Below are 15,184 nucleotides of genomic sequence, written 5' to 3'. Positions count from 1 at the left end.
GTGGTGTTACATAGGACTGCAGGTGACATCTCCTACATTATCTGTACTCAGTTATCACCGTGTTATCTGTGGTGTTACATGGGACTGCAGGTGACATCTACTACATTATCTGTACTCAGAGAGTTATCACTATTATCTGTGGTGTTACATAGGACTGCAGGTGACATCTACTACATTATCTGTACTCAGAGAGTTATCACTGTGTTATCTGTGGTGTTACATAGGACTGCAGGTGACATCTACTACATTATCTGTACTCAGAGAGTTATCACTGTGTTATCTGTGGTGTTACATAGGACTGCAGGTGACATCTACTACATTATCTGTACTCACAGGGTTATCACTGTGTTAACTGTGGTGTTACATAGGACTGCAGGAGACATCTACTACATTATCTGTACTCAGAGAGTTATCACTGTGTTATCTGTGGTGTTACATAGGACTGCAGGTGACATCTACTACATTATCTGTACTCAGAGAGTTATCACTGTGTTATCTGTGGTGTTACATAGGACTGCAGGGGACATCTACTACATTATCTGTACTCAGAGAGTTATCACTGTGTTATCTGTGGTGTTACATAGGACTGCAGGTGACATCTACTACATTATCTGTACTCAGACAGTTATCACTGTGTTATCTGTGGTGTTACATAGGACTACAGGTGACATCTACTACATTATCTGTACTCAGAGAGTTATCACTGTGTTATCTGTGGTGTTACATAGGACTGCAGGTGACATCTACTACATTATCTGTACTCAGAGAGTTATCACTGTGTTATCTGTGGTGTTACATAGGACTGTAGGTGACATCTACTACGTTACCTGTACTCAGAGAGTTATCACTGTGTTATCTGTGGTGTTACATAGGACTGCAGGTGACATCTACTACATTATCTGTACTCAGTTATCACTGTTATATGTGTTGTTACATAGGACTGCAGGTGACATCTACTACATTATCTGTACTCAGAGAGTTATCACTGTGTTATCTGTGGTGTTACATAGGACTGCAGGTGACATCTACTACATTATCTGTACTCAGTTATCACTGTGTTATCTCTGCTGTTACATAGGACTGCAGGAGACATCTACTGCATTATCTGTACTCAGAGCTATCACTGTGTTATCTGTGGTGTTACATAGGACTGCAGGTGACATCTACTGCATTATCTGTACTCAGAGTTATCACTGTGTTATCTGTGGTGTTACATGGGACTGCAGGAGACATCTACTACATTATCTGTACTCAGAGAGTTATCACTGTTATATGTGTTGTTACATAGGACTGCAGGTGAAATCTACTACATTATGTATACTCAGAGAGTTATCACTGTGTTATCTGTGGTGTTACATGGGACTGCAGGAGACATCTACTACATTATCTGTACTCAGAGAGTTATCACTGTTATATGTGTTGTTACATAGGACTGCAGGTGATATCTACTACATTATCTGTACTCAGAGAGTTATCACTGTGTTATCTGTGGTGTTACATAGGACTGCAGGTGACATCTACTACATTATCAGTACTTAGATAGTTATCACTGTGTTATCTGTGGTGTTACATAGGACTGCAGGTGACATCTACTACATTATCTGTACTCAGAGAGTTATCACTGTGTTATCTCTGCTGTTACATGGGACTGCAGGTGACATCTATTACATTATCTGTACTCAGAGAGTTATCACTGTGTTATCTGTGGTGTTACATAGGACTGCAGGAGACATCTACTGCATTATCTGTACTCAGAGAGTTATCACTGTGTTATCTCTGCTGTTACATAGGACTGCAGGTGACATCTACTACATTATCTGTAGTCAGAGAGTTATCACTGTGTTATCTGTGGTGTTACATAGGACTGCAGGAGACATCTACTGCATTATCTGTACTCAGAGCTATCACTGTGTTATCTGTGGTGTTACATAGGACTGCAGGTGACATCTACTGCATTATCTGTACTCAGAGTTATCACTGTGTTATCTGTGGTGTTACATGGGACTGCAGGAGACATCTACTACATTATCTGTACTCAGAGAGTTATCACTGTTATATGTGTTGTTACATAGGACTGCAGGTGATATCTACTACATTATCTGTACTCAGAGAGTTATCACTGTGTTATCTGTGGTGTTACATAGGACTGCAGGGGACATCTACTACATTATCTGTACTCAGAGAGTTATCACTGTGTTATCTGTGGTGTTACATAGGACTGCAGGTGACATCTACTACATTATCAGTACTTAGATAGTTATCACTGTGTTATCTGTGGTGTTACATAGGACTGCAGGTGACATCTACTACATTATCTGTACTCAGAGAGTTATCACTGTGTTATCTGTGGTGTTACATAGGACTGCAGGTGACATCTACTACATTATCTGTACTCAGAGAGTTATCACTGTTATCTGTGGTGTTACATAGGACTGCAGGTGACATCTACTACATTATCTGTACTCAGAGTTATCACTGTGTTATCTGTGGTGTTACATAGGACTGCAGGTGACATCTACTACATTATCTGTACTCAGAGAGCTATCACTGTGTTATCTGTGGTGTTACATAGGACTACAGGTGACATCTACTACATTATCAGTACTTAGATAGTTATCACTGTGTTATCTGTGGTGTTACATAGGACTGCAGGTGACTTCTACTACATTATCTGTACTCAGAGAGTAATCACTGTGTTATCTGTGGTGTTACATAGGACTGCAGGAGACATCTACTACATTATCTGTACTCAGAAAGTTATCACTGTGTTATCTGTGGTGTTACATAGGACTGCAGGTGACATCTACTACATTATCTGTACTCAGAGAGCTGTCACTGTGTTATCTGTAGTGTTACATAGGACTGCAGATAAAACTTTAATGGAATATCCACAGAAGTCCCATAGATTGAGATACCACAGGGTTTTGTTCCTACGGCATTCCCTTTACCGCAAAACTGACCTGTGCCCTTCATTCTCTGGGTCAGTACGAATACGTACGAACGTATGTATACATTTCTTTATTGGCAAATGGGGGTGTGGCGGGGGAGGAGCCAGGACAGGAGGTGGGATGGGCCAGGCATGGGTAGTGGGTGGGGTTAGGGGGCCCAATTCATATTCTTGCTATGGGGCCCAGTGATTTCTATGTACGCCCCTGCCACCAACTTCAGCACAGCCAGGGGTAAACGACAGCAGGCAGTGTTATAACGTATCTGTTTGGGGGACAAACCCCACACCGCGCAGGAGCTGTGGACGGGCCTTGAACAACAGACCGATTAGTGGTTGCTGCCGGTGAGCCTCAAGCCCGGCCTGGTGGTGTGCGATAATGGGCGAAATCTCGTAGCAGCTCTGGGACTAGCCGGTTTGACGCACATCCCTTGCCTGGCGCATGCGCTGAATTTGGTGGTGCAGAGATTCCTTAAACATTACCCTGACATGTCAGAGCTGCTGCATAAAGTGCGGGCCGTCTGTTCGCGCTTCCGGCGTTCACATCCTGCTGCTGCTCGCCTGTCTGCGCTACAGCGTAACTTCAGCCTTCCCGCTCACCGCCTCATATGCGAGGTGCCCACCAGGTGGAACTCCACCTTGCACATGCTGGACAGACTGTGCGAGCAGCAGCAGGCCATAGTGGAGTTTCAGCTGCAGCACGCACGGGTGAGACGCTCTGCGGAACAGCACCACTTCACCACCAATGACTGGGCCTCCATGCGAGACCTGTGTTCCTCGTTGCGCTGTTTCGAGTACTCCACCAACATGGCCAGTGCCGATGACGCCGTTCTCAGCGTTACTATCCCACTTCTATGTCTCCTTGAAAAAACGCTGCTGGCGATGATGGAAGAGGATGTGGTACAAGACGAGGATGAGGAGGAAGAGGGGTCATTTCATAGGGCTTCCAGCCAGTCATTCCCAAGTGCCTCCGAGGGTGGGTTCCTGCACCCACAAACCCAAGGTACACAATTGTCCAGCCAGGGCACAGTTCTGGAGGATGAGGAGGTGGAGGATGAGGAGGAGGAGGTGGAGGAGGAGGAACCATGTTCACAGCAGGGTGGCACCCAGACCAGCTCATGGCCATCACTGGTGCGTGGCTGGGGGGATTGACTTCAATGGGGTTTGGGTTCGGGGTCAAGTTCGGGTCCCGAACTCAAACTTTTTTGTGAAGTTCGGCCGAACTCGAACATCCAGGTGTCCGCTCAACTCTATTTGTCACTAAACATTTTGGAAGGAAAGACGAGTTCTCTCAGGGGTATCTGTGCCCCCCGCCGCACCGAGCACCCGCTCTGGAAAACTCGCCCAGTTGGGGCCACACATCAAGTTTGCATGCCCAGAAGTCCAGGAGATCTTGGATCATGGGTTACTGGGTGCAGTCCAAGTATGTCACCGCCTGCTGGTTCAGGTTCTGCTGGATGTCCTGCTGCTGGAGCTGGGTGGTTTCTTCAGAGGGCGGCTGAAGAAAGCTGCTCATTATAGACGGAAGTTGATGCATATGATGCTGGTGATTCTTCTATCCCCCCCCACACACACAACAGCCCCCCCAGTAAGACCTTAATGAGGACCACCTGGTAATATGGAGGCTGTACTATAGTGTGAAGGCTGAAATCTGTAGGCTGTAATATAATGTGGAGGCTGTAATATCATGTGGAGACTGGTAATATGGAGGCTGTAATGTGGAGGCTGTAATATAATATGGAGGCTATAATGTAATGTGAAGGCTATAATATAATATGGAGGCTGTAATATAATGTGGAGGCTGTAATATAATGTGAAGGCTGTAATATAATGTGAAGGCTGTAATATAATATGGAGGCTGTAATATAATATGGAGGCTATAATGTAATGTGAAGGCTATAATATAATATGGAGGCTGTAATATAATGTGGAGGCTGTAATATAATATGGAGGCTGTAATATAATATGGAGGCTGTAATTTAATGTGGAGGCTGTAATATCATGTGGAGACTGGTAATATGGAGGCTGTAATTTAATGTGGAGGCTGTAATATCATGTGGAGACTGGTAATATGGAGGCTGTAATTTAATGTGGAGGCTGTAATATAATGTGGAGCCTGGTAATAAGGAGGCTGTAATATAATGTGGAGCCTGGTAATATGGAGGCTGTAATATAATGTGGAGCCTGGTAATATGGAGGCTATAATGTAAAGTGGAGGCTGTAATATAATGTGGAGGCTATAAAATAATATGAAGGCTATAATGTAATATGGAGGCTTTAATATAATATGGAGGCTATAATGTAATGTGGATGCTTTAATATAATATGGAGGCCGTAATGTAATGTGGAGGCTGTAATATAACGTGTAGGCTGTAATATAATATGGAGGCTATAATGTAATGTGGAGGATGTAATGAAATTTGGAGGCTATAATATAATGTGGAAGCAGTAATATAATATGGAGGCTGTAATGTGGAGGCTGTAATATAACGTGTAGGCTGTAATATAATATGGAGGCTATAATGTAATGTGGAAACTATAATATAACATGGAGGCTATAATGTAATGTGGAGGCTGTAATATAATTTGGAGGCTGTAATGTAATGTGAAGGCTGTAATATAATATGGAGGCTATAATGTAATGTGGAGCCTGGTAATAGGGAGGCTTTAATATCTTGTGAAGCCTGGTAATATGGAGGCTGTAATATCTTGTGGAGGCTGTAATATCATGTGGAGCCTGACAATATGGAGGCTGTAATATTATGTGGAGGCTGTAATATAATATAAAGGCTGTAATATAATATTGAGGCTGTAATTATAATGTGGAGGCTGTAATGTAATGTGGACGCTGTAATATTATGTGGAGGCTGTAATATAGTATGAAGTCTGTCATATCATGTGGAGGCTATAATGTAATGTGGAGGCTGTAATAGAATGTGGAGGCTGGTAGTATGGAGGCTGTAATATAATGTTGAGGTTAATATAATATAGAGGCGTTAATATAATGCAGAGGATATAATGTAATTTACAGGCTGGTAATATGGAGGTTGTCAATTAATGTGGAGGCTGAAAATATGGAGGCTGTAACATAATGTTTAAGCTGTGATGTAGATGTGATGTAGAGGCCGGTAATACAGAGGCTGTAATATAATGTGGAGGCCAGTAATGTAATATAATATGGAGACTGTAATGTGGAGGCCGGTAATATGGAAGCTGTAATATAATGTGTAGGCCAGTAATGAAATATAGAGGCTGTAATGTAATGTGGAAGCTGGTAGTATGGAGGCTGTAATGTAATGTAGAGGCTAGTTATAGCCTCTACTAGAGGCTAGTTATAGTTATGTTAAGGCTGTGATGTAATGTAGAGGACGGTAATATGAAGTCTGCAATATAATGTGGAGGCTGTAATGTAATGTGGAGGCTGTAATATAATTTGGAGTCTGTAATGTAATGCAGAGGCTGGTAATATTAAGGCTGTGATGTAATGTGGAGGCTGGTAGTATGGAGGCTGTAATATAATGTAATGTGGAGGCTGGTAGTATGGAGGCTGTCATATAATGTGGAGGCTGTGATGTAATGTTTAGGCCGTGATGTAATGTAGAGGCCGGTAATATGGAGTCTGTAATATAATGTGGAGGCCGGTAATTTAACATGGAGACTGTAATGTAGAGGCCATTAATACGGAGACTGTAATATAACATGGAGGCTGGTAATATTTAGGCTGTAAAATAATGTGGAGGCTATAATCTAATGTAGAGGCTGTAATATGTTGTTGAGGTTGATAATATAATATGGAGGCTGGTAATATGGAGGCTGTAATATAATTTGAGGGCTGTAATGTAATGCAGAAGCTGGTAATATGAAGGCTGTAATATAATGTAGAGGCTGTGATGTAATGTGGAGGCTGTTAGAATGGAGGCTGTAATGTAATGTTTAGGATGTGATGTAATGTAGAGGACGGTAATGTGGAGTCTGTAATATAATGTGGAGGCTGGTAATGTAACACAGAGACTGTAATGTAGAGGATGGTAATATGGAGGCTGTAATATAATGTGGAGGCCGGTAATGTAACATGGAGGCTGTAATGTAATGTGGAGGCTGGTAATTTTTAGGCTGTAATATAATGTGGAGGCTATAATGTAATGTAGAGGCTGTAATATGTTGTTGAGGTTGATAATATAATATGGAGGCTGTGATGTAATGTGGAGGCCATTAATATGGAGGCTGTAATATAATGTAGATGCTGTAAATATGGAGACTGTAATATAATGTTGAGGATGATAATATAGAGGCTGTGATGTAATGTGGAGACTATAATATAATGTGGAGGCTTTAAATATGGAGGCTGTAATATAATGTTGAGGTTGATAATATAATATAGAGGCTGTAATATATTGTGGAAGCTGTAATATAATATGGAGGCTGTAATATCATGTGGAGGCTGGAATATAATGTGGAGGCTGTAATATTATATGTAGGCTGTAATGTAATGTGGAGGCTGTGATATTATGTGGAGCCTGGTAATGTAATGTAGAGGCTGGTAGTATGGAGGCTGTAATGTAATGTAGAGGCTGGTAATATGGAGGCTGTATTAGAAACATAAATGTAATATGGAGGCTGTAATATAAGGTGGAGGCTATAATGCAGAGGCTGTAATATAATGTGGAGGCTGGTAGTATGGAGGCTGTAATAGAATGTAAAGGCTATAATGTAATGTGGAGGCTGGTAGTATGGAGGCTGTAATATAATGTGGAGGTTGATAATATAATATAGAGACTTTATTTTAATGTGAAGGATATGATGTAATTTACAGGCTGGTAACATGGAGGCTGGAAAATGAAAACCACCAGCACTTCTGAGCTCAGCCAATCAGAGCTGGAGGGCGGGGCCTGGAGTTCAGGAACAGCCCCGCCCCCAGTTCTCTTTCAGGTCCGCCCATGCTCCATATAAAGGAGGGCTCTGGGCTGAGCAGTCACTGCTCTCTGCTCCTCACACCTAGAAGATGTCTGGTCGCGGTAAAGGAGGGAAAGGGCTCGGGAAAGGCGGCGCCAAGCGGCACAGGAAGGTGCTCCGTGATAACATCCAGGGCATCACCAAGCCTGCCATCCGCCGCCTAGCTCGCAGGGGAGGCGTCAAGCGCATCTCCGGCCTCATCTATGAGGAGACTCGCGGGGTGCTGAAAGTCTTCCTGGAGAACGTCATCCGGGACGCCGTCACCTACACCGAGCACGCCAAGAGGAAGACCGTCACCGCCATGGACGTGGTCTACGCGCTCAAGCGCCAGGGCCGCACTCTCTACGGCTTCGGGGGTTAATGCTGCCGCCTCCGTCCTCACAGCACAAAGGCTCTTCTCAGAGCCGCCCACATCTTCCCGGGGAGGAGCTACTATTCCACTGAGGGGTTAACACCGCCCGCACATCAGGAGATCAGCGGCGCCCTGTGCTCGGTACAGCCGGAGGTCTACATTACAGAAACCCCCCAATAATCTGTGTAAATCCCGAGCCCCGGGTGTTCTCCACCGCAGCTACGAGACGAGCTGTGCTCGGAGACTGAGGGGTTAATCCGTCCCGCCAATGAGCGGCGCTGGTACAGGTCACATGACCGGCTCCTCCTGTAAATCAGCAGCTCAACTATAGGCGGGAAATTCAAATGAGCGACGAGATCCTGAGCTCTCCCAGCCAATAGCAGAGCTCTGGACCTCGCAGCCGTTATTTGCCCGTGAGCCCCGCCCCTCCTGCTCCCCCCCCATCTCCTGCTCTTCTCAGAGCCCCTCCCCTCCTGCTGTCTCCGCCCCCCTCTCTTCTCAGAGCCCCCACCTTCTCTAGGACGGAGCTGCCGCATTGTGTGAATACATGGAAGCCTCATTATTCCCTCATTATAGACCACTGATCGGGAGGATGAGGGGAGTAGTGATCAGACAGTGAGGAGGATGGGGGAGTAGTGATCGTATACTCGGGAGGATGGGGGGGAGTAGTGATCAGACAGTGAGGAGGATGGGGGGGAGTAGTGATCAGACAGTGAGGAGGATGGGGGGAGTAGTGATCGGCCAGAGAGAAGGATGGGGGGAGTAGTGATCGGCCAGAGAGAAGGATGGGGGGAGTAGTGATCAGACAAGTGAGGAGAATGAGGGGAGTAGTGATCAGACAGTGAGGAGAATGAGTGAAGTAGTTATATGGTGCTGAGGATGATGAGGGGAGTAGTGATCTGCTGATGGATGGATGTGAGCCCCGCCGTGCGCTCTATCCCCGGACACCAGCGCAGAGAAGGGTGCGGAGCTATAGAACAAGTGCTTTACAGTGATTGGCTGATCTCTGGCTTTTGAAATTCCCGCTCAATTACAGTCCGGTCAGAATCCAGCGGCCGTGGAGGAGCAGTCCATTACACACAGGGGCTCTTGCCGCTCCTGACCTGCTGCGAGAACGGGCAGACATTGCTGCTGTAGCGGGTTCGTCCCTGTGTGTAATGGACTGCTCCTCCACGGCCGCCGAACGGGAATTGAGCGGGAATTTCAAAAGCCAGAGATCAGCCAATCACTGTAACGTACTAGTATTAACCCGTCAGTGGCCGCCTTCTCCCGCCCCCCACCGGAGAAGGGGAGAACAGTCCCGTATTCACTGTGCGGAGAAGAGCGGCTCCATCGCTGCGCTGGAGTCCAGGGATAGAGCGCACGACCCCCCTGCACGCACAGTACACTCAGCGGCGGCATCACTACCAGCAGGGGGCGGGGCGGTTATCAGCCGAGCAGCGAGGCCCTGATAGACCGAAGAGAGCGGCGCTGACAGGGTTAACCCGCCCCCTATTCCTGCCCGCAGAGGAGCCGGAGCCCCCGCCCGCTGTGAGCGGAGAACGAGGGCAGAAGGGCGGAGTGGAGCTCGTCTGAGGAGGAGGCGGTGGGAAGAGACTGACCTCCCGCTTCATGTAGGAGGGGCTTATTTCCTGGAGACACGCCCATCAGCTGGGACTGGCGGATAGGATGAGCTCCGCCTCTTGTGAACGATGATTGGTTATTGAAGTTTTTGCGGGCACATCATTGTACGAATAAACCAATAGTGATGTAGGGGTGTGGTTTACATGAGCCAATGAGGACGAGGCCGGGAGTATAAATGGTCTGCACGGTCCGTTCCTCACCTCACTCTCTTGCTGTGTACAGATCTCTGCAGAGCCATGGCCAGAACCAAGCAGACAGCGCGTAAGTCCACCGGCGGGAAAGCTCCCCGCAAGCAGCTGGCCACTAAGGCCGCCAGGAAGAGCGCCCCCGCCACTGGCGGAGTCAAGAAGCCTCACCGCTACCGGCCCGGGACCGTCGCTCTCCGGGAGATCCGGCGCTACCAGAAGTCCACCGAGCTGCTCATCCGGAAGCTGCCCTTCCAGCGCCTGGTGAGAGAGATCGCCCAGGACTTCAAGACCGACCTTCGCTTCCAGAGCTCGGCCGTCATGGCCCTGCAGGAGGCCAGCGAGGCTTACCTGGTCGGGCTCTTCGAGGACACCAACCTCTGCGCCATCCACGCCAAGCGGGTCACCATCATGCCCAAGGATATCCAGCTGGCCCGCAGGATCCGAGGGGAGAGGGCTTAGATCTGCGCCCCGCACCCAACAAAGGCTCTTCTCAGAGCCACCACCTCCTCCAGAGACGAGCTCCACTCCGCCCTTCATTCTCCACCTCTGCTCACAGGAGGCGGGTTAACCCTTTCAGCGCTCTAATTAGTGAGAGCAGTTCCTTTATTCTAAAAGCGCTCTCTGTATCTCCCCCCGTCTATCAGGGACTCGCTGACCGTGACCGATAACCGCCTCCATCCTCCCTGCCCCCCGCCATCTCCACTCAGCGCTGCTGGGGGCGGGGCTATAGGACAAGTGCTTTACAGTGATTGGCTGGTCTCCTGGCTTTTGAAATTCCCGCTCAATTACAGTGCGGTTAGAATCCAGCGGCCAAACCCTCTACAGCAGCAATGTCCGCCCGTACTCCCTGCTCTTCCCTTCCGTCTCTTCGTCACAGACGTCCCCGCATTCTCCGCCATGTCCTGAGCTCCAATCCTATCCCCGCCCCCATAGCACCGGTGTATCCCCGAGTGCCCGGCTCTGTGGATCCATCCAGCCGCTCGTCCTTCACTACCTCCTCCTCCTCAGTGTCTGATCACTACTCCCCCCATCATCCTCACTGTCTGATCACTACTCCCCCCATCCTCCTCACTGTCTGATCACTACTCCCCCCATCCTCCTCAGTGTCTGATCACTACTCCCCTCATCCTCCTCACTGATCACTACTCCCCCCATCCTCCTCACTGTCTGATCACTACTCCCCTCATCCTCCCGAGTATACGATCACTACTCCCCCCATCATCCTCAGTGTCCAATCACTACTCCCCCATCCTCCTCACTGTCTGATCACTACTCCCCCATCATCCTCAGTGTCTGATCACTACTCCCCTCATCCTCCCGAGTATACGATCACTACTCCCCCCATCCTCCTCACTGTCTGATCACTACTCCCCTCATCCTCCCGAGTATACGATCACTACTCCCCCCATCATCCTCAGTGTCCAATCACTACTCCCCCCATCCTCCCGAGTATACGATCACTACTCCCCCCATCATCCTCAGTGTCCAATCACTACTCCCCCATCCTCCTCACTGTCTGATCACTACTCCCCCATCATCCTCAGTGTCTGATCACTACTCCCCTCATCCTCCCGAGTATACGATCACTTCTCCCCTCATCCTCCCGATCAGTGGTCTATAATGAGGGAATAATCCGCCTCGGACATGAGGCTTCCATGTATTCACACAATGCGGCAGCTCCGTCCTAGAGAAGGTGGGGGCTCTGAGAAGAGAGGGGGGCGGAGCAGCAGGAGGGGCGGGGCTCACATCCATGTAATCAGCTGAGCCGGTGGGCGGAGCAGCATGAGAGGCGGGGCTTATTTACATTCATTCCGCTAAGCCAGGGGGCGGAGCAGCAGGAGGGGAGGGGCTCACATCATCCATTCAGATGAGCCGAGGGCGGAGCTTCTCCACTGCCGCTGAATTCTAACCGGACGGTAATTGACCGGGAATTTCAAAAGCCATGGTACTAGTTCTATAGCCCCGCCCCCATAGCCTGCTCAGTATTAACCCGTCAGTGGCCGCCTTCTCCCGCCCCCCACCGGAGAAGGGGAGAACAGTCCCGTAGTCACTGTGCGGAGAAGAGCGGCTCCATCGCTGCGCTGGTGTCCAGGGATAGAGCGCACGACCCCCCTGCACGCACAGTACACTCAGCGGCGGCATCACTACCAGCAGGGGGCGGGGCGCAGTGAGGGGCGGTTATCAGCCGAGCAGCGAGGCCCTGATAGACGGAAGAGAGCGGCGCTGACAGGGTTAACCCGCCCCCTATTCCTGCCCGCAGAGGAGCCGGAGCCCCCGCCCGCTGTGAGCGGAGAACGAGGGCAGAAGGGCGGAGTGGAGCTCGTCTGAGGAGGAGGTGGCGGCTCTGAGAAGAGCCTTTGGGGGGAGAGGTGCGGGCGGCGCCGGTTACTTCTTGGCCGCGCTCTTCTTGGCTTTCGCCGCTTTCTTAGCCGGACTCTTGGCAGCAGCCTTGGGTTTGGCCGCCTTCTTAGCCGGACTCTTGGCCAGCTTCTTGGGGGCAGCCTTCGGCTTCTTGGGGCTCTTGGCTGCTTTCTTGGCCGCGGCTGGTTTCTTCGCCTTTTTCGGGCTCTTGGCCGGAGCCTTCTTGGGCTTCTTCGGGGATTTAGCGGGTTTCTTGGCCGCAGTAGCTGCAGGTTTCTTGGCCGCCGCCGGCTTCTTCTTCTTGGCCGCCGCCTTGTCCTTGGTCTCCTGCTGCTTCTTGTTGATCTTGAAGGAGCCGGAGGCGCCGCTGCCCTTCACCTGGGTGAGGGTCCCCTTGGTGACCAGAGCCCTGACGGCCACCTTGATGCGGCTATTGTTCTTCTCTACATCGCATCCTCCGGCAGCCAGAGCCTTCTTCAGGGCGGCCAGAGACACCCCGCTGCGCTCCTTGGAGGCGGACACGGCTGTGACCAGGAGCTCGGACACGCTGGCACCGGACGGCTTCTTGCTTTTCTTGGCGCCCCCTGCCGCGGCGGATTTCCTCGGCTGCTTCTTGGACTTGGCGGCCGCTTCGGCGGGAGGAGGAGGAGCGGCGGCTGCTGGCGCGGTCTCTGCCATCGTGTGAGACGTGGGGAGAAAACACAAAGACTTCTCCTGGAGAAAACACTGAGGCCGGAGCCGGTGCCGCCTCTTATATGTGCAGCGCTGCGCAGTGATTGGCTGCCGAGCTCCGCCCTCCTGCGCGTCTATTGGCTGACACTGGACACAGGCCCCGCCTTCACCACTCTCAGCCCGGCTGCAGCTCCGCTCTCCCCTTGTGCTTCCCTGCCCGGGAGAAGAGCCCTTTAGCGGCTAGAACCGGACAGGAGAGGCCGCCTTCTCCGCGCCTTCCTCCTCCCGGACATCCCCCCTCACCGTGTGTCGCCGTCTGTGGCGGAGGAGGCCGGAGCAGGCGCCGGGATCTCCGCCACAGTCCTCCCGCTCTGCCTGCCGTTCTGCACATCCGGCTGGATCCGGCCCGATGGCTCCGCTGCGGGGGCTCGTTCCCTCTCTTCCCGGCCCTCGTCCCCATCCCAGGGCTCTTTCCCACAAGGTGGGGCCGCAGGAAGCTGCTTGGACCCTGCGGGGAGGAGCTGGAGCCGCGGAGAGCCCGGGAGGGTAACACAGGCGGCGTCCTCCGCTCCCTGCCGGCTCCAGTGCTCCGTGTCCCCGCACATTCCCCGCCGCTGCAGTGATGCCGCCTCATGTGTGTACAGGGCTCTCAGGGGGCAGAGATGCGTCTTGTGGTCAGGGCTCCGCAGATGACAGAGGACTTCTCTCCTGGGCTCCTGGCTGCAGCAGAGGGGGTGCCGGTACAATGGGGCAGAGTATGGCCCCGCCCCCCAGAAGTGTGGACCCCGCTTTACTGACCCCCGGAAACATTCTGGGGAGTAAGAAAAGTAGAGAAAACTGTCCCTATAATCCCCCTCATTGCACCTCCGTAATCTCTGTACAATACGGCAAAGTATAGTATAGTATATAATAGTACAGTACAGTATATTATAGTATATTATAGTACAGTACAGTATATTATAGTATAGTACAGTATATTATAGTATAGTACAGTATATTATAGTATATAATAGTATAGTATATAATAGTACAGTATATTATAGTATAGTATATTATAGTATAGTACAGTATATTATAGTATAGTGCAGTATATTATAGTACAGCATAGTATATTATAGTATAGTGTAGTAGAGCACAGTATAGGACAGTATATTATAGTATAGTACAGTGTAGTACAGTATATTATAGTATAGTACAGCACAGTATAGTATATAATAGTACAGTATATTATAGGACAGTATATTATAGTATAGTACAGTATAGTATATTATAGTATAGGACAGTATATTATAGTATAGGACAGTATAGTACATTATAGTATAGTACAGCACAGTATAGTATATAATAGTACAGTATATTATAGTATAGTACAGTATATTATAGTATAGTATATTATAGGACAGTATAGTACAGTATATTATAGTATAGTACAGTATAGCACCGTATAGTATAATACAGTACAGCACAGTATAGTATAGTACAGTATATTATAGTATAGTACAGTATATTATAGTATAGTACAGCATATTATAGTATAGTACAGTATATTATAGTATAGCACAGCATATTATAGTACAGTATAGTATATTATAGTACAGTATAGTATATTATAGTTTAGTGCAGTATATTATAGTACAGTATATTATAGGACAGTATAGTATAGTACAGTATATTATAGTACAGTATAGTATATTATAGTACAGTATAGTATAGTACAGTATATTACAGTATAGTGCAGTATATTATAGTACAGTATATTATAGTATAGTACAGCACAGTATAGTATATTATAGTATAGTGCAGTATAGTATATTATAGTGCAGTATAGTATAGTATAGTGCAGTATATTATAGTATAGTACAGTATAGTACAGTATATTATAGTACAGTAAGGTATAGTACAGTATAGTATATTACAGTATAGTATAGTACAGTATATTATATTATAGTACAGTATATTATAGTATAGTACAGCACAGTATAGTACAGCATATTATAGTATAGTACAGTATATTATATTATAGTACAGTATATTATAATACAGTATAGTATAGTATAGTACAGTATATTATAGTATAGTACATTATAGTAT

At 48.1% G+C, this 15,184-nt stretch overlaps 2 protein-coding genes across 2 annotated transcripts; one reads left to right on the top strand and one right to left on the bottom strand.

Moving 5' to 3' along the window:
* The first annotated feature begins 10,108 nt into the window (after positions 1–10,108).
* LOC120994155 (histone H3) lies at positions 10,109–10,519 on the top strand. The gene has a single exon (XM_040422607.1). It carries the CDS (start codon positions 10,109–10,111, stop codon positions 10,517–10,519), a length of 411 nt encoding a protein of 136 aa, XP_040278541.1.
* Positions 10,520–12,445: 1,926 nt separating this feature from the next.
* On the bottom strand, positions 12,446–13,112 carry LOC120996667 (histone H1A-like). The gene has a single exon (XM_040426779.1). It carries the CDS (start codon positions 13,097–13,099, stop codon positions 12,446–12,448), a length of 654 nt encoding a protein of 217 aa, XP_040282713.1. The 5' UTR covers positions 13,100–13,112.
* Positions 13,113–15,184: the final 2,072 nt, after the last annotated feature.

This window comes from Bufo bufo, chromosome 3, assembly GCF_905171765.1.
Source record: "Bufo bufo chromosome 3, aBufBuf1.1, whole genome shotgun sequence".
NCBI classification, from domain to species: domain Eukaryota; kingdom Metazoa; phylum Chordata; class Amphibia; order Anura; family Bufonidae; genus Bufo; species Bufo bufo.
Note: the sequence above shows the minus strand (reverse complement) of the source record. Positions and strands in the feature narration are given on the sequence as shown.